Source organism: Nerophis ophidion, linkage group LG02 (genome assembly GCF_033978795.1).
Source record: "Nerophis ophidion isolate RoL-2023_Sa linkage group LG02, RoL_Noph_v1.0, whole genome shotgun sequence".
Taxonomy (NCBI): domain Eukaryota; kingdom Metazoa; phylum Chordata; class Actinopteri; order Syngnathiformes; family Syngnathidae; genus Nerophis; species Nerophis ophidion.
Window position 1 is genome coordinate 85,312,410 of NC_084612.1, and position 24,512 is coordinate 85,336,921.

The following is a 24,512-nucleotide window of genomic DNA, read 5'->3' on the forward strand; positions in this document are numbered from 1 at the left end:
ATGAAAAAACACAACATCGTTACAACACGACCCAACACAACATCGTTACAACACGACCCAACACAACATTGTTACAACATGACACAACACAACATCGTTAATATGACAACACAACATTGTTACAACACGACCCAACACAACATTGTTACAACATGACCCAACACAACATTGTTACAACATGACACAACACAACATTGTTACAACACGACCCAACACAACATTGTTACAACATGACACAACACAACATTGTTAATATGACAACACAACATTGTTACAACATGACACAACACAACATTTTTACAACACGACCCAACACAACACTGTTACAACATGACACACACAACATTGTTACAACATGACACAACACAACATTGTTACAACATGACCCAACACAAGATTGTTACAACACAAGATTGTTACAACATGACACAACACAAGATTGTTACAACATGACACAACACAAGATTGTTACAACATGACACAACACAACATTGTCACAACATGACACAACACAACATTGTTACAACATGACACAACACAACATTGTTACAACATGACAACACAACATTGTTACAACATGATACAACACAACATTGTTACAACAAGACACAACACAACATAATGCAACATGACACAACACAACATTGTTACAACATGACCCAACACAACATTGTTACAACATGACACAACACAACATTGTTAATATGACAACACAACATTGTTACAACATGACACAACACAACATTTTTACAACACGACCCAACACAACACTGTTACAACATGACACACACAACATTGTTACAACATGACACAACACAACATTGTTAGAAATGACACAACACAACATTGTTACAAAGTGACCCAACACAAGATTGTTACAACACAAGATTGTTACAACATGACACAACACAAGATTGTCACAACATGACACAACACAACATTGTCACAACATGACACAACACAACATTGTTACAACATGACACAACACAACATTGTTACAACATGACAACACAACATTGTTACAACATGATACAACACAACATTGTTACAACAAGACACAACACAACATTAATGCAACATGACACAACACAACATTGTTACAACATGACCCAACACAACATTGTTACAACATGACACAACACAACATTGTTAATATGACAACACAACATTGTTACAACATGACACAACACAACATTGTTACAACACGACCCAACACAACACTGTTACAACATGACACACACAACATTGTTACAACATGACACAACACAACATTGTTAGAAATGACACAACACAACATTGTTACAACACAAGATTGTTACAACATGACAAAACGCAAGATTGTTACAACATGACACAACACAACATTGTTACAACATGACACAACACAACATTGTCACAACATGAGACAACACAACATTGTTACAACATGACACAACACAACATTGTTACAAAATGACACGACACAACATTGTTACAACATGACACAACACAACATTGTTACAACATGACACAACCCAACATTGTTACAACATGACACAACACAACATTGTTACAACACGACCCAACACAACATTGTTACAACATGACACAACACAACATTGTTAATATGACAACACAACATTGTTACAACATGACACAACACAACATTTTTACAACACGACCCGACACAACACTGTTACAACATGACACACACAACATTGTTACAACATGACACAACACAACATTGTTAGAAATGACACAACACAACATTGTTACAACATGACACAACACAACATTGTTACAAAATGACACAACACAACATTGTTGCAACATGACACAACACAACATTGTTACAAAATGACACAACACAACATTGTTGCAACATGACACAACACAACATTGTTGCAACATGACACAACACAACATTGTTACAACATGACACAACACAACATTGTTACAACATGACACAACATAACATTGTTACAACATGACACAACACAACATTGTTACAACATGACACAACACAACATTGTTACAACATGACACAACACAACATTGTTACAACATGACACGGGCGGGCCGGGAAAGACCAGATTTACAAAATATAAATGGCTTCCATGGTCGGTCTTACCTGGTCCAGGAAAGGTTCCCGCTGAGACAGTTTTCTAGAACATTCTCACAGCCTGTCAGAGGATAAAAAGATCAAAAAGGTGAGCCACACGAGGACAGGACAGGACAGGACAGGACGTGGACTCACGCGGGCTGACCACGGTCTTGGGCCTAGGATAGTTGGTGGTGCTGTCTCCTGAAAACCAAGGTCAGAGGGTCAGGAAGTGCTGGGCCTGGAGGGCCACGGCGTGAGGAAACTCACCGTCGGCGTGGCAACAGAGGCAGACGAGCCAAAGGAGGAGAAGAGGCCATGTCGCCGTGTGAGCCATCTGATCATCTGTGGCGCTCTGATGGCAGGCGGGAGTTTCACATGTGTGTAGACCACAGCGTGGCATCACACCGGAAGTTGCGCATGGCGTGGGTTTTTGCTATATTTTTATTTTTTTTAAATAAGCGAACCTTCCCTCACTATTCCACTCCAATCACCGTCTGTGGGTAAGTTCGCCTCTGAGAAAGAGGAAGTTTCCAAACCCGCCACGTTTCCCCTTTTGGCCAGAAGACGCACAAGCGTGGTCTCATGCTGACTCAGCACAACTCACATCCTCTTCAGCTAAATGTGCTTTGCTGGGAACGTCTGCTCCTTAAAGGTCAAGGCACGCCCACGTTTGATTGGACCACAGACAAACAAAAAGTCACTCGATTTTACTGTAAAAAAGTACAAATAAAAAAATGGGCAGCTCAGTCCCAGAATTGTGGGTAATGTAGTATTTTCACATATTTGGTCATTCACTGTAAAGAAAAAAAAAAGGGCAGCTCAGTCCCAGATTTGTGGGTAATGTAGTGTTTACACATTTTTGGTAATTCGGTGTAAAGGGATAAAAAAAATTAAAAAATAAAAAATGGGCAGCTCAGTCCCGGAATTGTGGGTAATGTAGTGTTTTCACATTTTTGGTCATTCGGTGTAAAGAAAAAAAAAATGGGCAGCTCAGTCTCGGAATTGTGGGTAATGTAGTATTTTCACATTTTTGGTCATTCGGTGTAAAGAAAAAAAAAAAGGGCAGCTCAGTCTCGGAATTGTGGGTAATGTAGTGTTTTCACATTTTTGGTCATTCGATGTAAAGAAGAAAAATGAGGAGCTTAGTCTTGGAATTGTGGGTAATGTAGTGCTTTCACATTTTTGGTCATTAGGTATAAAAAAAATTATAAAATGGGCAGTTCACTCTCGGAATTGTGGGTAATGTAGTGCTTTCACATTTTTGGTCATTAGGTATAAAAAAAATTATAAAATGGGCAGTTCATTCTCGGAATTGTGGTGAATGTAGTGCTTTCACATTTTTGGTCATTCGGTGTAAAAAAAAAAAATGGGCAGCTCAGTCTCAGAATTGTGGGTAATGTAGTGTTTTCACATAATTGGTCATTCGGTGTAAAAAAAAATTAAAATAATAAAAAAAGAGGCAGCTCAGTCTCAGAATTGTAGGTAATGTAGTGTTTTGACATTATTGGTCATTAGGTGTAAAATAAAATAAAAAGCAGTTTCTTTGGGATTGAAAACATAATTAGAATGCTAGTTCTCAACTGGTAATTCGCATGCTCATTTTTCTCTAGCAATTAGCATGCTAGTTGTCAACTTGCGATTAGAGTGCTGGCTGTCAGCTAGCAATTAGCGGCGCACTGCTACAACGTGCTAATACTGCACGACAAGAAGGTACATTAACGGTTTAATTAGAAAGACAATTTCTTACAAGGTACAAAAGTGAGGTCCACGTTTTTCTTAGTTTGAGGATCCTCGGCCATGAAAACGTTGCCAAGTCCTTCCTAGTCCCCAGTCTGGTGTCAGCCAGTAAAACCCTAGTCTCTGTGCGGGTGGCTTCAGTGCCCTGGGTCCACGTTGGCGCCTGAGAGCACCTGTCCAGGGTGTCTCCCCATGTGCCGGACAAACGTCGAGCGGTCGCTAAAGCTTTTGCTGCAAACGGCGCAGGAGAAGGGTTTCTCCCCGGTGTGCGTCCTAGCATGTCTTCTCAGGTGCTCCCTCTGCGAGAACCTCTGCCCGCACACCGAGCAGCCGAAAGGTTTCTCTCCCGTGTGCGTCCTAGCGTGCTTGTTCAACGTGGAGCGGTCGCCGAAGGCGGCGCTGCAGAACGCGCAGCGAAAGGGTTTTTCTCCGGTGTGCGTCCTCGTGTTCGTGATCAAGTTTGACTTGCGGGAGAACTTTTCCGGGCAGTGGGAACAGCCGAACGGTTTCTCCCCGGTGTGTCGCCTGATGTGTTTGACCAAAGTCGAGCGGTCGCTGTAACTGGTGGTGCAGAACGGGCAGGAAAAGGGTTTCTCGTCCGTGTGCGTCCTGGTGTGTTTGATCAGATTCCCCCTCTGGGCGAATGTCTTGCCGCACACAGCGCAGATGAACGGTTTCTCTCCGGTGTGCGTGCGCATGTGCACTGTCAGAGTTTTCTTGTCGTAAAAATCTCGCTCGCATTCGGAGCACATCACTCGGGTGTTGTCCAGGTGACGATTGGAGTGTGCGGTGGTGTGGTCTCTACCTGATCCTGGAACTGACCCCATGTGGTCTACATCGGCCTCTGTGGTCATGTGAGGAGTGGAGTGTGCGGTGGTGTGGTCTCTACCTGATCCTGGAACTGACCCCATGTGGTCTACATCGGGTGCTGTGGTCATGTGAGGACTGGAGTGTGCGGTGGTGTGGTCTCTACCTGGTCCTGGAGCTGACCCCATGAGGTCTACATTAGATTCTGTGGTCATGTGAGGAGTGGAGTGTGCAGTGGTGTGGTCTCTACCTGGTCCTGGAGCTGACCCCAAGTGGTCTACATCGGATTCTGTGGTCATGTGAGGAGTGGAGTGTGCAGTGGTGTGGTCTCTACCTGGTCCTGGAGCTGACCCCAAGTGGTCTACATCGGATTCTGTGGTCATGTGAGGAGTGGAGTGTGCAGTGGTGTGGTCACTACCTGGTCCTTGAGCTGACCCCATGTGGTCTACATTAGATTTTGTGGTCATGTGAGGAATGGAGTGTGCGGTGGTGTGGTCTCTACCTGGTCCTGGAGCTGACCCCATGAGGTCTAAATTAGATTTTGTGGTCATGTGAGGAGTGGAGTGTGCAGTAGTGTGGTCTCTACCTGGTCCTGGAGCTGACCCCAAGTGGTCTACATTAGATTTTGTGGTCATGTGGGGAGTGGAGTGTGCGGTGGTGTGGTCTCTACCTGGTCCTGGAGCTGACCCCAAATGGTCTACATCGGATTCTGTGGTCATGTGAGGAGTGGAGTGTGCAGTGGTGTGGTCTCTACCTGGTCCTGGAGCTGACCCCAAGTGGTCTACATTAGATTTTGTGGTCATGTGGGGAGTGGAGTGTGCGGTGGTGTGGTCTCTACCTGGTCCTGGAGCTGACCCCATGAGGTCTACATTAGATTCTGTTGTCATGTGAGGAGTGGAGTGTGCAGTGGTGTGGTCTCTACCTGGTCCTGGAGCTGACCCCAAGTGGTCTACATCGGATTCTGTGGTCATGTGAGGAGTGGAGTGTGCAGTGGTGTGGTCTCTACCTGGTCCTGGAGCTGACCCCATGAGGTCTACATTAGATTTTGTGGTCATGTGAGGAGTGGAGTGTGCAGTGGTGTGGTCTCTACCTGGTCCTGGAGCTGACCCCATGAGGTCTACATTAGATTTTGTGGTCATGTGAGGAGTGGAGTGTGCAGTGGTGTGGTCACTACCTGGTCCTGGAGCTGACCCTAAGTGGTCTACATCGGCTTCTGTGGTCATTTGAGGAGTGGAGTGTGTGGTGGTGTGGTCACTACCTGGTCCTGGAGCTGACCAAAAGTGGTCTACATCGGCTTCTGGCGTCCAGCTGCTGCTCGGAGGGTCTGCCTCTCTCTTCTCCCCACTTTCACCTTCGACCTCGTCCTCCTCACACTTCAAGACGACCCGGATCACCGGCTCGTCCTCCAGTCCTTCCGGGTCCTCCCGACTGATGCTGTGGTCCTGCTCTTTATCTTTAAAGCGGGGGGGCCGCGGCTTCTCCTGCTCCGCCTTGCAGCCCGGCGTGGTCTCGTCAACGTCCTCCTCCATTGTTGGCGGCGCTGAGCACAAAAGTCACAGTCAAGGGGATCCTATCAGGGGTTTGACTCTAACAGGTATTTAAGGCTTATTGGACCCTAATTCGAATAAAAACTAAGAATCATCTTTTGATATGATGTACTTAGTCCATAAGTACACAAACGTGTACTTCATGTTTAGTGACATGCTAATTCTTCTTTTTACACATTTTTTCCCTCTAAATTCCATTGTATGTTTTACTCTTCTGACACCACCAGATGGCAGTATAAGTGTCCACATAAGTGGCCATAAGACCTCAATTCAGTAGTGTACACCATTTTGGAAATAAGAGCGAAAAGGTGCTGTCCACACATGTGGCCACTAAGACTTTAGAGCTTTTTAACCTGCCTATAATTAGACTTTAGCATGAAATATTATCACTTAATAATGTTGTATTTTTCCTATATATTTGTGTACTATGCTTAAAGTGTCCTAATAATAATAATACATTTTATTTGTAAAAGCATTTTAAATTGAGCAAACAACCTGAAAGTGCTACAGTGTTTAAAAATCCATCCATTTTTTTACCGCTTGTCCCTTTTTGGGGTTGCTGAAACCTATCTCAGCTTCATTCAGGCAGAAGGCGGCGTACACCCTGGACAAGTCGCCACCTCATCAAAGGGCCAACACAGATAGACCGAAAACACTCATATTATTATTTATGTGTTTATTATTATTATTTGTTTATTTTTTTTATTTTTTTATTTATGCATTATTATTATTGATATATTATTTTATTTTATTATGATATTATTTCATTATTAATGTATTATTTTTATTATGAGTATTATTATTATTATTCATTTATTGTATTATTTATTACAGTATGAAATAACTTTCTTAAAAGTCATACAAGGCGTTGAAATCGCCATGTAAAATCACTAATACTAATCATGAATAAATAAAAAGAGGATAAAAATAAATAAATGTAAAAACTAGAATTAGCACACATACATCTAAAAAACATTTGTTTTTTTAAATAAGGGTTTTGAAGCCTATTTTAAAAGCATTCACAGTCTGTGGTGCCCTCAGGTGGTCAGGGAGAGTGTTCCACAGACTGGGAGCGGCGGCGCAGTTAGCCCGGTCTCCCATTGTTCGTAGCTTTGTCCTCGGAGGTTGGAGGAAGTTAGTCTGTTTGGAGCGGAGGTGTGGTGTGGAAGATTTGGGGGTAAGCAGTTCTTTGAGGTAGAGGAGGCACTGGTGAGGGAGACTTTGTATTCAATCCTAAGTGGAACAGGAAGCCGGTGAAGGAATCTGAGAACCGGTGTGATGTGGTTGTATTTCCTAACAGCCCTATTCTGTAAGTACTGCAGTCTTGCCCAAGGACACGACGGCAGTGACTAGGATGGCGGGGGCGGGAATCGAACCCGGAACCCTCAAGTTGCTGGCACGGCCGCTTTACCAACCGAGCTATACTACCCCTTAAGGGTCCCTTCAAGTTGGGTCACGGGGACCTGAAAGGGTGTCTGTCATAAAAATGTTTTAAAAAAGTATTTTGTTGTTATTATTATTATTATTATTATTATTATTATTATTTACAAGGCAGTAATGGCTGCTTTCCGAGGGCCACATTTTTAAAAATTGATTGACATCATACACACGTGTAATAATCTACGATTAATCACGATTAATCGAAATGCATAAGCTTTTGATTATTTCATTTGTTTATGTAGCTTTAAAACCATAAATAAAGATGACAAGCCGATATTTAACTATTTGTTTTTATCTCACAAAAATAGTTTTGCAATACAGTATAAAATAATATAACCGGCATGATCAGAAAATATTAGAGTTAAAAAATATGCATTTTTTTCTGTCAAAATTGTAAGAACGAATGCTTTTAGTAAAAAAAATTATAATAAAGTATTTTATTGAAACCCAATTTTTCCAGGCTTTTGGCGGGTCACATAGAATGAGGTGGTGGGCCAGAACTGAGTTTGACAACAATGATTTAACGCTTAAATCTATTATCAACTTCCTGTACGTCGATATCAAGTTAAAACCATTTTTTTCTATAACCTTTTATTCCAAAAAATATACATACTTTTTATGGCAAAAACATGCAATATTTTCTCTCAACAAATGAATAATAGTTTGCTATGAAGTAAGTGGAGCCTTGAATATGTCAGTCATTCATAACATTGATTTGAATTCAGTATTATTTTATGAGCAATGAGTCAAAAAGGCCTCGCTTATAAAAGTGTTTCAGATAAGTCATACTGGTTTTTTCCTTTGAACACTTAAATGTCTACAGATTTAAGTGAAGTTAAAATGCCAATGATAGTCGGCCGGGGTTTGAACTCACAACCTACCCATCTCAGGGCGGACACTCTAACCCAGGGGTGCCCATTACGTTGATCGCGAGCTACCAGTCGACCGCGGGGGGTGTGTCAGTCGATCTCCAGCCAGGCTTTTAAAAAAAAATAGACCTAAAAATGAGTGATCATCAATCTTCACCAAGACGTCACTTAAATGACATTCACGGTACCGGAGGGTCTTGTGAGATGACGCTGGCTGCTGCAAGATCATTATTATTAAAATATGACCGAGAGGAAGGCGAGAAACACTTTTTATTTCAACAGACTCTCGCGCCGTACCTTCCGTCAAAACTCTAAAGGCCGACTGCACATTTCCTATCTTCACAATAAAAGCCCTGCTTCATGCTGCCTGCGCTAACTAAATACAGAGTCTCGGAAAACTGGCGTGCACAAGCGATCCCTCAGAAACCTGGCGTGCACATCACTTGTGCACGCCAGCTTTCCGAGACTCTTATTCTGTTAGCGCAGGCAGCATGAAGCAGGGCTTTTATTGTGAAGATAGGAAATGTGCAGTCGGCCTTTAGAGTTTTGACGGAAGGGACGGCGCGAAAGTCTGTTGAAATAAAAAGTGTTTCTCGCCTTCCTCTCTGTCATTTTTTCATAATAATGAACTGGCAGCAGCCAGCGTCATCTCACAAGACCCTCGGGTGCCGTGAATGTCAATCAAGCAAGCTACGGAATTTGCCGCCAATGTTTTTCTTGTAAAGTGTATGGAAGCTGGATGAATTAGATGCCAAAAAGCAACCACTTTCATGTGGTATTGTACAGAAAGGACAACTTTTTTTCTCCTCCATTTGAAAATGTGGGCGTTATCATCATTACTGTCTGATTCCAATCAATGCAAGTCATCAGAATCAGGTAATACACCAACTTATATTCTTGTCTTTGTGAAAGAAAGACATCTATATGTGTTACACATGCTTGTATTATCATTAAACACATTTAACTTGTTTACAAAAATGTCTCTTTCATAAATAAATAAATATAAATGATATATATAAATGAGGTAGATCCCCTCGAGTTGGTCAATTGAAAAGTAGCTCGCCTGCAGAAAAAGTGTGGGCACCCCTGTTCTAACCACTAGGCCACTGAGTAGTATTTATCTGTCAATTTTTGTCACACCGCGGTGAGGGATGTCTTGTTTTGGGTTTTTTGTCTTATGCTTTTAATTTGAAAAGTAACTCTCCTCTGGTTTGAGGTCACTTGCCCTTCCTTTTGTGTCATCAGTCTGACGTCATCCCTGTTCTCTGATTGTTTCCAGCTGTTCACTATTACCTTCATGTGTTTATAAGCTCACTCCTTCCTTTGTTCTGTGCCAGATTGTCTGGTTTATTGGTGCTCTCTAGCGTCCATGTCTTTGTCCATGCCTTGCCTTGTCTTGTGCTTACCTCCCTTGATCCTGAACCGCTTTATGAATATTTGGAGTTTTCCTTTCTTCCTCCTCAGCAGAGTGATTTTGATGATTTAGTTATTCAGCCGCAGTGGTATGTTCGGGTTAAGTTTTTTCATTCATTCCTCAACTTTTTGATTGACTATTTTTGTTAAATACTTTTATTAGATTAGTGTAGAAATTTTCATAGATGTTGTTTTGGTCCTCCTGTTGGAGCGTTTTTTGTTAAATACTGTTTATAGTTCGTCTTAACTTTTGTGTTTTCCTCCGTTCGGAGTGATTTTCGGTTGTTCCTTCTTTTTCTGGAACCTTTTCGCCGAGTAGTTTATTTTTGTGATTATAGATGTTTTTTCTTGACTCGGGAGGTAAAAGGAAATTGTCAAAATAAAAGCCTGTCTAAAGTCCCAAATCTGCATCCGAGTCCAAATCCTTTTATCAAAGCGTGACAATTTTAGGTTTTTATATTTTTTATGGGGTTGTTTTTGTTTGTTTTTTTACCCTTTTTTTTAATATATATATTTTTAAATATTTTAAAAAGCTGCCCCCGCGACCCCACCTCGGGTAAGCAGAAAAAGATGGATGGATGGATTTTAAAAAGAGAAAATATGCAATATTTCAAAGTGAAGTAATTGGAGCCTTGAAAAGATCAATAATTCATCACATTGATTTTGCTTCATTATTATTTTTTTTTGCAATGAAAGCTTTACTTTTATATATTTTTTTAAATATTTTTTTCTTTTTTAATATTATTACCTTCTTTTTTTACTCTTTCTATTGTGCACATAACTCTTTTGAATCTTAAAAAAAAGAGCCTGCATGGCTTTTTATTCTCACATTTCACCTTTTAGCTCTTTTATTTAACTTTGTTTCATTCCAAGTACCGTATCAGTATATGGCCGATACTACAAGGATTCGATCGATACTTTTTTATTATCACAAAATCGATTTTTTTTTTTTTAATGTTTTTTATACCATTTTTAGAACCTTAGTGTCGGCAAATAAACAGCATTTCTTACAAGTACCGTTATCACTGGAGGACGAGGGGACAAGGCATAGCTAAACATGCTACACTACACCCGGTAGGAAGGTACAATAAGCCATGCTAACGGCTAAGCTAAAGATGTTAAACGGATTGATACAAATGTCAACGGTAACAATTCCGAGTACAGTATCAGTATATGGCCGATACTACAAGGATTAGATCGATATTTTTTTATTATGACAAAATCGATTTTGTTGTTTTTGTTATGTTTTTTTTATACCATTTTTAGAACCTTAGTGTCGGCAAATAAACAGCATTTCTTACAAGTACCGTTATCACTGGAGGACGAGGGGACAAGGCATAGCTAAACATGCTAAACTACACCCGGTAGGAAGGTACAATAAGCCATGCTAACGGCTAAGCTAAAGATGTTAAACGGATCGATACAAATGTCAACGGTAACAATTCCGAGTACAGTATCAGTATCAGTAAGGATTAGATCGATATTTTTTATTATCTCAAAATCGGTTTTGTTGTTTTTGTTATTGTTTACAAAACAAGAATAAAAGCCAATATAATTTTTCCTTTTGTTTAATTATTTTGCAGGATTGACGTTCTTATTAATTTTGTGTGTAATAAAAGAGAAAGAGGAAATATTTTAATAATAATAATGATAACAATGTTAATTGATATTGTTACACTGTCTTTTTGTCCCATTAGAATGGTGATCAAAAATGGAATAATGTACTAATATTGTGAGTGTTTATAATATTTTAACAGATGTAAAAATAGTTTAGAGAAAAGAACACACTGGAAATGAAACAATGTGATACAGAATATGTTGTGATCTGCAATATATATCATAATATAGATTTGATATCGCACATCCCTATATTACATATAACTAAAAAGTATTTGCTTTGTTGTCTATAACACACAAGCTACTAGCTTAGCATAAACTGATTTTGTTTGGCAGACTTAACGTACAAAATGTATTAAAGCGGCCCCCGTCATTCACGTCCTCGCATTTACTTTTACGAAAATATCCCATCATGCTTCAGCAACAAACTCAGCATGGTGCCGCTTTTTGTTTATTTGTAAAATATATTTCTTCAATGTGTTTAGTGTCAACATGCTTGTAACATAAATGCAATATAATATTCTACATTGTTGTATACTTTACATTAATTAGCAAGGATTAATAAAACCAATATTATTTTTTATCTCATATATATTACATTAAAGTATAATATACTGTTATATAAATATATATTTCTATTAATTATTACTAATTATTAAAATCAATATATGATATACTATTTCTTTTCAGATTTAGAGCTGACAAAACAGACATTTATTTTCATATATATTATATATCGGTCCTGCTAGACACCGAACTCTATTTAATAATACAACTCTAACATTTGACAACCAAACAATAAAACAAGGCGACACGGTAAAGAATCTGGGTATTATCTTCGACCCAACTCTCTCCTTTGAGGCACACATTAAAAGCGTTACTAAAACGGCCTTCTTTCATCTCCGCAATATCGCTAAAATTCGCTCCATTCTGTCCACTAAAGACGCTGAGATCATTATCCATGCGTTTGTTACGTTTCGTCTCGATTACTGTAACGTATTATTTTGGGGTCTCCCCATGTCTAGCATTAAAAGATTACAGTTGGTACAAAATGCGGCTGCTAGACTTTTGACAAGAACAAGAAAGTTTGATCACATTACGCCTGTACTGTATATACCTTTATATACATATATACATACATATATACCTATACTGTATATACCTTTATATACATATATACATACATATATACCTATACTGTATATACCTTTATATACATATATACATACATATATACCTATACTGTATATACCTTTATATACATATATACATACATATATACCTGTACTGTATATACCTTTATATACATATATACATACATATATACCTATACTGTATATACCTTTATATACATATATACATACATATATACCTATACTGTATATACCTTTATATACATATATACATACATATATACCTATACTGTATATACCTTTATATACATATATACATACATATATACCTATACTGTATATACCTTTATATACATATATACCTATACTGTATATACCTTTATATACATATATACATACATATATACCTATACTGTATATACCTTTATATACATATATACATACATATATACCTATACTGTATATACCTTTATATACATATATACATACATATATACCTATACTGTATATACCTTTATTTACATATATACATACATATATACCTATACTGTATATACCTTTATATACATATATACATACATATATACCTATACTGTATATACCTTTATATACATATATACATACATATATACCTATACTGTATATACCTTTATTTACATATATACATACATATATACCTATACTGTATATACCTTTATATACATATATACATACATATATACCTATACTGTATATACCTTTATATACATATATACATACATATATACCTATACTGGCTCACCTGCACTGGCTTCCTGTGCACTTAAGATGTGACTTTAAGGTTTTACTACTTAGGTATAAAATACTACACGGTCTAGTTCCATCCTATCTTGCCGATTGTATTGTACCATATGTCCCGGCAAGAAATCTGCCTTCAAAGGACTCCGGCTTATTAGTGATCCCCAAAGCCCAAAAAAAGTCTGCGGGCTATAGAGCTTTTTCATTTCGGGCTCCAGTACTCTGGAATGCCCTCCCGGTAACAGTTCGAGATGCCACCTCAGTAGAAGCATTTAAGTCTCACCTTAAAACTCATTTGTATGCTCTAGCCTTTAAATAGACTCCCTTTTCAGACCAGTTGATCTGCCGTTTCTTTTCTTTTTCTTCTATGTCCCACTCTCCTTTGTGGAGGGAGTCCGGTCCGATCCGGTGGCCATGTACTGCTCGCCTGTGTATCGGCTGGGGACATCTCTGCGCTGCTGATCAGCCTCCTCTTGGGATGGTTTCCTGCTGGCTCCGCTGTGAACGGGACTCTCGCTGCTGTGTTGGATCCGCTTTGGACTGGACTCTCGCGACTGTGTTGGATCCATTATGGATTGATCTTTCACAGTATCATGTTCTCATAGTCATCATTGTCACCGATGTCCCACTGGGTGTGAGTTTTCCTTGCCCTTATGTGGGCCTACCGAGGATGTGGTAGTGGTTTGTGCAGCCCTTTGAGACACTAGTGATTTAGGGCTATATAAGTAAACATTGATTGATTGATTGATATATGGCATTACACAACATTTATTATTAATCTTTATGTCATTATTAAAAATAACATACGCATCATAAAATTCTATCTTTTTTTCAGGTGTTCGCTAATTCCGTGCGGAAAACTCACTCAGACTTAAAGCTGAAAAATAATGTAACATATAGCATTATATATTGGTATATATATATAGTAATTACTAAGAATGATTAAAATGTATATTTATAATACGTTATGAATATTTCAGGTGTTTGCTAATTCTATGCTAAAAACCAAGATTTCGAGCTGAAAAACTGTACATGTATTTTTATTCTACTATTATGAGTCTTGTTCACAAGTGAGGGAAGAGTGGATGGTGAGATGGACAGGCGGATCGGTGCGGCGTCTTCAGTAATGCGGACGTTGTATCGGTCCGTTGTGGTGAAGAAGGAGCTGAGCCGGAAGGCAAAGCTCTCAATTTACCGGTCGATCTACGTTCCCATCCTCACCTATGGTCATGAGCTTTGGGTCATGACCGAAAGGACAAGATCACGGGTACAAGCGGCCCAAATGAGTTTCCAGGTCTCTCCCTTAGAGATAGGGTGAGAAGCTCTGCCATCCGGGAGGAACTCAAAGTAAAGCCGCTGCTCCTCCACATGGAGAGGAGCCAGATGAGGTGGTTCGGGCATCTGGTCAGGATGCCACCTAAACGCCTCCCTAGGGAGGTGTTTAGGGCACGTCCAACGGGTAGGAAGCCACGGGGAAGACCCAGGACACGTTGGGAAGACTATGTCTCCCGGCTGGCCTGGGAACGCCTCGGGATCCCCCGGGAGGAGCTAGACGAAGTGGCTGGGGAGAGGGAAGTCTGGGCTTTTTTTGCTTAGGCTGCTGCCCCCGTGACCCGACCTCGGATAAGCGGAAGAAGATGGATGGATGTATAAATAGTATTAAACATTAATATATATATACATTATGTATTCAAACATATACATATATATATATATATATATATATATATATATATATATGTTTGAATACATAATTTACATATTAAATGGTAAAATGATAAATGGGTTGTACTTGTATAGCGCTTTCCTACCTTCAAGGTACTCAAAGCGCTTTGACACTACTTCCACATTCACACACACATTCACACACTGATGGAGGGAGCTGCCATGCAAGGCGCTAACCAGCACCCATCAGGAGCAAGGGTGAAGTGTCTTGCTCAGGACACAACGGACGTGACGAGGTTGGTACGAGGTGGGGATTGAACCAGGGACCGTCAGGTTGCGCACGGCCACTCTACCACTGCGCCACACCGTTTAATACTATATAATAGTAGAATAAAAAATAAAAATACATGTATATTTATGTGTTTTTCAGCTCGAAATCTAGGTTTTTAGTATAGAATTAGCAAAAAAATATTCCTTACGCAATATAAATATATACATTTTAATCATATATACATTTATATATGCACATATACACACACACACACATATATATATATATATATATATATATATATATATATATACACATTTATAATATTTTTATTTTTTCAGGTGTTTGCTAATTATATACTGAAAACTCAGATTTTGTGCTAAAACAGAAATAAATGTACATATATTTGTATATATATTATAAAGTATTATTATAAATATATAAACAGTATATTAATTATAAAATATATAGTGAATATATTACTTATATATACGATATATTTCAGGTGTTTGCCAATGCTATGCTAAAAACTCAAATTTACAGCTGGAAAAGACAGAAATGTACATTTATTTGCATTTATATTATAAATTATTTGTATATATATTAATTATCAGTACGTAGTAGAATTTATGGTGGATATAATGAATTATAATATTCGATGTATTTGGGATGTTTGCTAACTCAATGCTAAAAACTCAGATTTACAGCAGGAAAAGACAGAAAAGTACATTTAGTCCGGAAGTTAAAAGTGAATCAATCTGATTATGTGAAACAGACCATGATTATTATTAATATAATTATGATGAATAATAAGCTTGTAGAGAAAAAAATAAACAAACCTGTTCTGTGGCAAAAAACGATGTTGTCCGTTCTCCTCTTTGCTTTGACAAAGTTCTTCCTCCTCCTCTGAAAGAAACAAATACTTAGACATGATAATAAACATAAATATTGATAATAAACATAAATGTATCAAACTAAAGTCTCTTTGTTAGCAGTTAGCAAAGTCAGCTAACCGGAAGAACGTCAACAAGTTCCCGCCCTCGCTAGTTGCTCCCCAGAGAAGAAAGTTGAAAGACTTGCTGAAGAAAATGTGAAGTTGAAAGACTTGACAGACATGTTGAAGAAAATGTGAAGTTGAAAGACTTGACAGACATGTTAAGTTGATAAAGAGCAGCATAAGACTCAAAAATGACGACAACAACAATGACGTCACCATCACGCCTTCTTCTTAGCACTGCCGGAAGAGGAAGAAGTAGCTACGGCAACTCCACTTGGACAAACTTATTGCCAACTCACTTAGTTTTCTTCTTCTTTTTAAATTCTTGCAGACTGGACGCATCTTACACGTGTTGCTGCCCTCCACTGGTCTTTGTTTGAATTCCTTGGTCACCTCGGACCCTTTTAGAAAGTCCAGTTCTTTGCAGGAATTCCAAAATAAGTTTTTTGCTCCTGCTTAGTATGTTTTTGGGGAAAATATCCTACTTTCCCGTTTCTGGCAGTCTTGTGTGCATATTGGCTGTCTCTTAGACTTAGACAAACTTTAATGATCCACGAGGGAAATTGTTTTGCACAATAGCTCAGTTACAAAAGATGGAAAGGACAATGCAGGTATAAAAAAAGACTAAAAACAATATAAAAAATAACATATATTCTTAATAATTACATAACTTAGGATATATATTGATATATTATATGTTTATATCATATATATACAATATATAACAATTACCATCCATCTTCTTACGCTTATCCAAGGTGGGGTCGTGGGGGCAGCAGCCTAAGCAGAGAATCCCAGACTTCCCTCTCCCCAGCCACTTGTTCAGTTCCTCCCAGGGGATCCCGAGGCGTTCCCAGGCCAGCCGGGAGACATAGTCTTCCCAACGTGTCCTCGGTCTTCCCCGTGGCCTCCTTCTTACCAGTCAGACGTGCCCTAAACACCTCCCTAGGGAGGCCATCATGTGGCATCCTGAGATGAAGCCCGAACCACCTCATCTGGCTCCACTGACACAAACACTTTGTCCTCCTGTCCCTCACTGACACAAACACTTTGTCCTCCTGTCCCTCACTGACACAAACGCTTTGTCCTCTTGTCCCTGACTGACATAAACACTTGGTCCTCTTGTCCCTCACTGACACAAACACTTTGTCCTCCTGTCCCTCACTGACACAAACACTTTGTCCTCCTGTCCCTCACTGACACAAACACTTTGTCCTCCTGTCCCTCACTGACACAAACACTTGGTCCTCTTGTCCCTCACTGACACAAACACTTTGTCCTCCTGTCCCTCACTGACACAAACACTTTGTCCTCCTGTCCCTCACTGACACAAACACTTTGTCCTCCTGTACCTCACTGACACAAACACTTTGTCCTCTTGTCCCTCACTGACACAAACACTTGGTCCTCCTGTCCCTCACTGACACAAACACTTTGTCCTCCTGTCCCTCACTGACACAAACACTTTGTCCTCCTGTCCCTCACTGACACAAACACTTTGTCCTCCTGTCCCTCACTGACACAAACACTTGGTCCTCTTGTCCCTCACCGACACAAACACTTTGTCCTCCTGTCCCTCACTGACACAAACACTTTGTCCTCTTGTCCCTCACTGACACAAACACTTTGTCCTCCCGTCCCTCACTGACACAAACACTTTGTCCTCCCGTCCCTCACTGACACAAACACTTTGTCCTCCCGTCCCTCACTGACACAAACACTTTGTCCTCCTGTCCCTCACTGACACAAACACTTTGTCCTCCTGTCCCTCACTGACACAAACACTTTGTCCTCCTGTCCCTCACTGACACAAACACTTTGTCCTCCTGTACCTCACTGACACAAACACTTTGTCCTCTTGTCCCTCACTGACACAAACACTTGGTCCTCCTGTCCCTCACTGACACAAACACTTTGTCCTCCTGTCCCTCACTGACACAAACACTTTGTCCTCCTGTCCCTCACTGACACAAACACTTTGTCCTCCTGTCCCTCACTGACACAAACACTTTGTCCTCCTGTCCCTCACTGACACAAACGCTTTGTCCTCTTGTCCCTCACTGACACAAACACTTTGTCCTCCTGTCCCTCACTGACACAAACACTTTGTCCTCTTGTCCCTCACTGACACAAACACTTTGTCCTCTTGTCCCTCACTGACACAAACACTTGCCTGTACCGGAAGTAGCAGACGATGTGCGTGTGACGTCACGGGTTGTGGAGCTCCTCACATCTGAATATTGTTTACAATCATGGCCACACGCAGCAAGACCGATTCGGAGCGAGAAAGCGACAGTTTCCCCATTAATTTGAGCGAGGATGAAAGATTCCTGGATGAGGAAAGTGAGAGTGAAGGACTAGGAAAAAAAAAAAAATACTATACAGTGGTAGCGAGTCAGATGTTATTAGACACATTTACTAGGATAATTCTGGAAAATCCCTTATCCGGTACAGGCAGTAGCAGACGATGTGCGCGTGACGTCACGGGTTGTGGAGCTCCTCACATCTGAATATTGTTTACAATCATAGCCACCAGCAGCGAGAGCGATTCGGACCGAGAAAGCGACGATTTCCCCATTAATTTGAGCGAGGATGAAAGATTCCTGGATGAGGAAAGTGAGAGTGAAGGACTAGAAAAAAAAATCCCAAAAATAAAATACTATACAGTGGGAGCGAGTCAGATGTTATTAGACACATTTACTAGGATAATTTTGGAAAATCCCTTATCCGGTACAAGCCTTGCCTGTACCGGAAGTAGCAGACGATGTGCGCGTGACGTCACGGGTTGTGGAGCTCCTCACATCTAAATATTGTTTACAATCATGGCCACACGCAGCAAGACCGATTCGGACCGAGAAAGCGACAGTTTCCCCATTAATTTGAGCGAGGATGAAAGATTCCTGGATGAGGAAAGTGAGAGTGAAGGACTAGAAAAAAAAAAAAAATACTATACAGTGGTAGCGAGTCAGATGTTATTAGACACATTTACTAGGATAATTCTGGAAAATCCCTTATCCGGTACAAGCTTTGCCTGTACCGGAAGTAGCAAACGACGTGCGTGTGACGTCACGGGTTGTGGAGCTCCTCACATCTGAATATTGTTTACAATCATGGCCACACGCAACAAGAGCGATTCGGACCGAGAAAGCGACAATTTCCCCATTAATTTGAGCGAGGATGAAAGATTCCTGGATGAAGAAAGTGAGAGTGAAGGACTAGAAAAATAAATAAATAAATAAATAAGATACTATACAGTGGGAGCGAGTCAGATGTTATTAGACACATTTACTAGGATAATTCTGGAAAATCCCTTATCTGCTTATTGTGTAACTAGTGTTTTAGTGAGATTATATGGTCGTACCTGTACAACCTGAAGGTCGGCCCCGCACCTTTCTTCAGCACCAGTCGACGGGTGGTGGCGATGCCCACTTCTACCCTTCGCAAGGGACCCTCTTCGAAACACGATCTTTCGAAATGATGGGTGCATAATACACTGTAGTTTGTGTGTGTTGTCCAATCCAACCGTGTCCGCTTGTCTGCTTTGTTCCATAGTAAAGCTTGACTTTCATCTTTCGGGAATGTAAACAATGAAGCACCGGCTGTGTTTGTGTTGCTAAATGCGGAGGGAATACACCACTTCCCACCTACAGCTTTCTTCTTTGATGTCTCCATTGTTCATTGAACAAATTGCAAAAGATTCAGCAACACAGATGTCCACAATACTGTGGAATTTGGCGATGAAAAGAGACGGCTTATAGCTGGGAACGATGCTGGAACAAAATTTAAAATTGCAATTTGTATTGGCATGTGTTGCAATGTTAATATTTCATCATTGATATATAAACTATCAGACTGTGTGGTCGCTAGTAGTGGCTTTCAGTAGGACTTTAAAATTGTTGAAATATGTTGAAAGTGACGTGGCTTTTGTGTACATCGTGAATATATGTTTGTATGTACAATTGTTCAATAATAAATAAATAAATAATCCGGGTCCACTTGGTTTACGACAGTTATGTTCGTTACGTCGTCACTGAGACCGCGGGTTTCTTTTTTGTTGTCATCTTTATTTAAAAAAAAATGTCAAATAAGAGTTTACATACAAAACAAAAGTTACTTAAGAATAAAGTATTGCTTTTGAAACTGTAGAGAAGCTTGAACGGTGTGCTGGCAGCTTCAAAAAGGCAAAGAAATACATCTCCATAGCAGCAATTTAAAAACAAATTACGCGATGGGAGTCAGTATAAAATAAAAATATATCAATCAACATAACATTAAATTAAATTATGAATGAACATTAGCAGAAATAAATTAAAAACTTACAATATCTACCCCTTATTTTCCCAAATACAACAAGTGAATTTAAACGTTGGCGACTACAAAGACATATTTGAATTTGGTTCATTTATTTATGTCATTAATTTAAAAAATCAAGAAAAGGTATAAAATTATAATAAATCAATCAACATAACAATACATTGAAATATGAATGAACATTAGCAGAAATAAATAAAAAACTTACAATACTGTCCCTTATTTTCCCGAATACAAATATTGAATTTAAATGTTGGAGACATTTATTTATTTAATTCATTTAAAAAAAATCAAGCAAGGTATGGAATAAAAATAAACCAATCAACATAACATTAGAATATAAATGAACATTAGCAGAAATAAATTAAAAACTTACAATACTGCCACTTATTTTTCCAAATACAAGTGAATTTAAAAGTTGGCGACTAAAAAGACTTTCATTTATTTATTTATTTATTTAACTCATTAAAAAAAAAAAGTCAAGAAAAGGTATAGAATAAAAATAAATCAATCAACATAACATTAAATTAAAATATGAATGAACATTAGCAGGAATAAATTAAAAACTTAAAATATCTGCCCTTATTTTTCCAAATACAACAAGTCAATTTAAAAGTTTGCGACGACAAAGACATATTTAAGTTTGACAAAAATTAAACCAATAATGAAGAAATAATTCTACTCATATCATATCTCTTCATCATAATAACTTTTACTTTTTTATTGCAGAAAGAAATATAAATTGTTTAATTCCACTGTCAAGTTTGTTCCATAAACCAAAGTGGTTGTAATTGAGGTGATAATACTTTTTGTTTTTTTTACATTCACCCCTTATTCATGTTTATATTCTTCTTATTTTTTACTGTTACGTAGGCTATTGTTTATGCAAAACATGAATAAAACATTGAAATAACACACAACTTCGTCGTAAAAAAAAAAAAGTAAGTCGAGGAAGTGACATTGTTTTGCGCGCATGCGCGGAGGGATCCTGTCTGCCAATACCAACATCTTGATCATTTAAGTCTACTTTTTGTTGGCTAGTAAATGTAGATTTACGTAAGAATAAGTGCCTTGTTTTAAAACATTTTTGTCAACATTTAAAAGAAAGAAATTAGGCGATGGGAGTCTAAAATGCCGTAAAATGCGTGTGATACACAATGTGACCAGCAGGAGGTGCTGGACAATGACACACGGTCCATGTTTGAAAGCTCTTTCTTCAAAATACAACGTTTAGTCATTTGGAGATGAACGACAAATTATTGTTACCTAAGTAAGTTATTTTCTAAAATAAACAACATAAATAAAACATGCAAATTGACAGAATAAGATGTCGCGGAAGCCCCGTCCAAGACCAGGAAAAGACCTAGTCTTGGCGCATGCGCGGACCGATCGTATCTTCCGGTACGGATGCTGTATTGACAGTTGTATTCTTTATTTTAAAACCTTTAATCATAAATTGCAACATTTAAACAATCGAAAAATAATAATAATCAAAATAAGAACAAAAACAGTACAGAATGCAATATATATATATATATATATATTTATATATATATATATATTGCATTCTATGTTTGATCCTGTTCTGTCTACCTGTAATGTTGGATCCTGTTCTGTCTCCTTGTAATGTTTGATCCTGTTCTGTCTCCCTGTAATGTTTGATCCTGTTCTGTCTCCCTGTAATGTTTGATCCTGTTCTGTCTCCCTGTAATGTTGGATCCTGTTCTGTCTCCCTGTAATGTTTGATCCTGTTCTGTTTCCCTGTAATGTTGGATCCTGTCCTGTCTCCCTGTAATGTTTGATCCTGTTCTGTCTCCCTGTAATGTTTGATCCTGTTCTGTCTCCCTGTAATGTTGGATCCTGTTCTGTCTCCCTGTAATGTTGGATCCTGTTCTGTCTCCCTGTAATGTTGGATCCTGTTCTGTCTCCCTGTAATGTTTGATCCTGTTCTGTCTCCCTGTAATGTTTGTCTGCTCTTAAATTGGATTGTGCTGAAAATTTTAATTTCTCCTCGGGGATGAATACAGTTTTTCTGATTCTATTCACACAATTTCAGTAAATAATTTAATTTTGGAACACTTAGTTTTCTTTTTTTATTTCAGATGTTTTTGTGCCAAATTGCGTCACTTCTTAACCTGCACGTATTCAATCATTTCGGCATAAACAAACTTAGGCGACGTTAGCAAAGCAGTTCGAAGAAGAAAAACAAGGTTATATTTTAAGGGAAATAAGTTCTGTCATAACCATTTATTATTTATTTGTGTTTATTTAGTTGTGTTAAACCGAGTATGGCAGTTGGAAAAAAAAAATACGTTTTTTGGCTGCATATTGTGTGCACACTCATAAAGTCGTGGTCAAAAGTTTACATCCACGTGTAAAGGACATCATGTCATGGCTGTCTTCACTTTCCAATCATTTCTACAACTCTTATTTTTTTGTGATGTAGTGATTGGAGCACATACTTGTTGCTCACGAAAAACATTCATGAAGTTTGCTTCTTTCATGAATTTATTATGTCTCTACTGAAAATGTGAGTTGGGTCAAAAGTATACGTACAGCAATGTTAATATTTGCTTACATGTCTCTTGGCAAGTTTACCTGCAATAAGGCGCTTTTGGTAGCCATCCACAAGCTTCTACTTACATTTTTCACCACAAAATTGCTGCAGTTCAGCTAAATGTGTTGTTTTTCTGGCATGGACTTGTTTCTTCAGCATTGTCCACATGTTCAAGTCAGGACTTTGAAAAGGCCATTCTAAAACCTTCATTCTAGTCTGATTTAGCCATTCCTTTACCACTTTTGAGGTGTGTTGGGGTCATTGTCCTGTTGGAACACCCAACTGCGCCCAAGTTCCAACTTCCGGGCTGATGATTTGAGCTTGTCCTGAACAATTTGGAGCTAATCCTCCTTTTTCATTGTCCCATTTACTCTCTGTAAAGAAGCAGTTCCATTGGCAGCAAAACAGGCCCAGAGCTTAATGCCACGCCCACCATGCTTGACAGTAGGTGTGGTGTTCCTGGGATTAAAGGCTTCACCTTTTCTCCTTGCTGGGTATTGTGGCCAAAAGGCTCCATTTTTGTTTCATCTGACTAAAAGGTTTTGTATTTGTCTATGTGGTGTCATTCTTTTGTTCTTTTCTGCAGGTTTCAAATGGAAACAAGCATAAAAAGAAAATCAGCAAATAAATCAAGAAAGAAGATGTTTATGTTTAGTCGTGTCAAATATTTACATTAAAGGCCTACTTAAATGAGATGTTCTTATTTAAACGGGGATAGCAGGTCCATTCTATGTGTCATACTTGATCATTTTGTGATATTGCCTTTTTTTTGCTGAAAGGATTTAGTAGAGAACATCCACGATAAAGTTCGCAACTTTTGGTCGCTAATAAAAAAGCCTTGCCTGTACCGGAAGTAGCAGACGATGTGCGCGTGACGTCACGGGTTGTGGGGCTCCTCACATCTGAACATTGTTTACAATCATGGCCACCGGCAGCGAGAGCGATTCGGACCGAGAAAGCGACGATTTCCCCATTAATTTGAGCGAGGATGAAAGATTCGTGGATGAGGAAAGTGAGAGTGAAGGACTAGGAAAAAAAAAAAAGACTAGAGGGCAGTGGGAGCGATTCAGATGTTGTTATTAGACACATTTACTAGGATCATTCTGGAAAAACCCTTATCTGCTTATTGTGTTACTAGTGTTTTAGTGAGATTATATGGTCGTACCTGTACAACCTGAAGGTCGGCCCCAGCACCAGTCGACAGGTGGTGGCGATGCCCATCTCTGCCCTTCGCAAGGGACCCTCTTCGAAACACGATCTTTCGAAATGATCGCTGCATAATACACTG

General features: G+C 39.1%; 2 protein-coding genes across 3 annotated transcripts in view; both read right to left on the bottom strand.

Moving 5' to 3' along the window:
• The window catches only part of LOC133546847 (adhesion G protein-coupled receptor G3-like), a 36,021-nt gene extending 33,165 nt beyond the window's left edge, over positions 1-2,856 (bottom strand). For both annotated transcript variants that reach the window (XM_061892690.1, XM_061892686.1), the window contains exons 1-3: positions 2,351-2,856; positions 2,237-2,284; positions 2,111-2,162 (exon numbers count right to left, since the gene is read on the bottom strand). In XM_061892690.1, the coding sequence (XP_061748674.1) occupies positions 2,111-2,162; positions 2,237-2,284; positions 2,351-2,483 (233 nt within the window). In that variant the 5' untranslated portion in view covers positions 2,484-2,856. The remainder of the gene's footprint in view (positions 1-2,110; positions 2,163-2,236; positions 2,285-2,350) is intronic.
• A 107-nt stretch (positions 2,857-2,963) lies between these two features.
• LOC133546837 (zinc finger protein 699-like) lies at positions 2,964-24,512 on the bottom strand. Its single transcript, XM_061892678.1, has 3 exons — positions 24,390-24,512; positions 16,199-16,265; positions 2,964-6,167 (listed from the first exon to the last, which is right to left on the bottom strand). Exons 1-3 carry the CDS (start codon positions 24,501-24,503, stop codon positions 3,958-3,960), a joined length of 2,391 nt encoding a protein of 796 aa, XP_061748662.1. The 5' UTR covers positions 24,504-24,512; the 3' UTR covers positions 2,964-3,957.

What these genes read in the sequence shown, in the direction of transcription:
- LOC133546837 (XM_061892678.1), bottom strand. Translation starts at nt 24,503, where the DNA reads ATGCAGCGATCATTTCGAAAGATCGTGTTTCGAAGAGGGTCCCTTGCG. An exon ending in CCGACCTTCAGGTTGTACAG is followed by an intron (nt 16,266 to 24,389) that starts GTACGACCATAT and finishes TGTTTCTTTCAG; the next exon opens with AGGAGGAGGAAGAACTTTGT. An exon ending in CGTTTTTTGCCACAGAACAG is followed by an intron (nt 6,168 to 16,198) that starts GTTTGTTTATTT and finishes TTTTGTGCTCAG; the next exon opens with CGCCGCCAACAATGGAGGAG.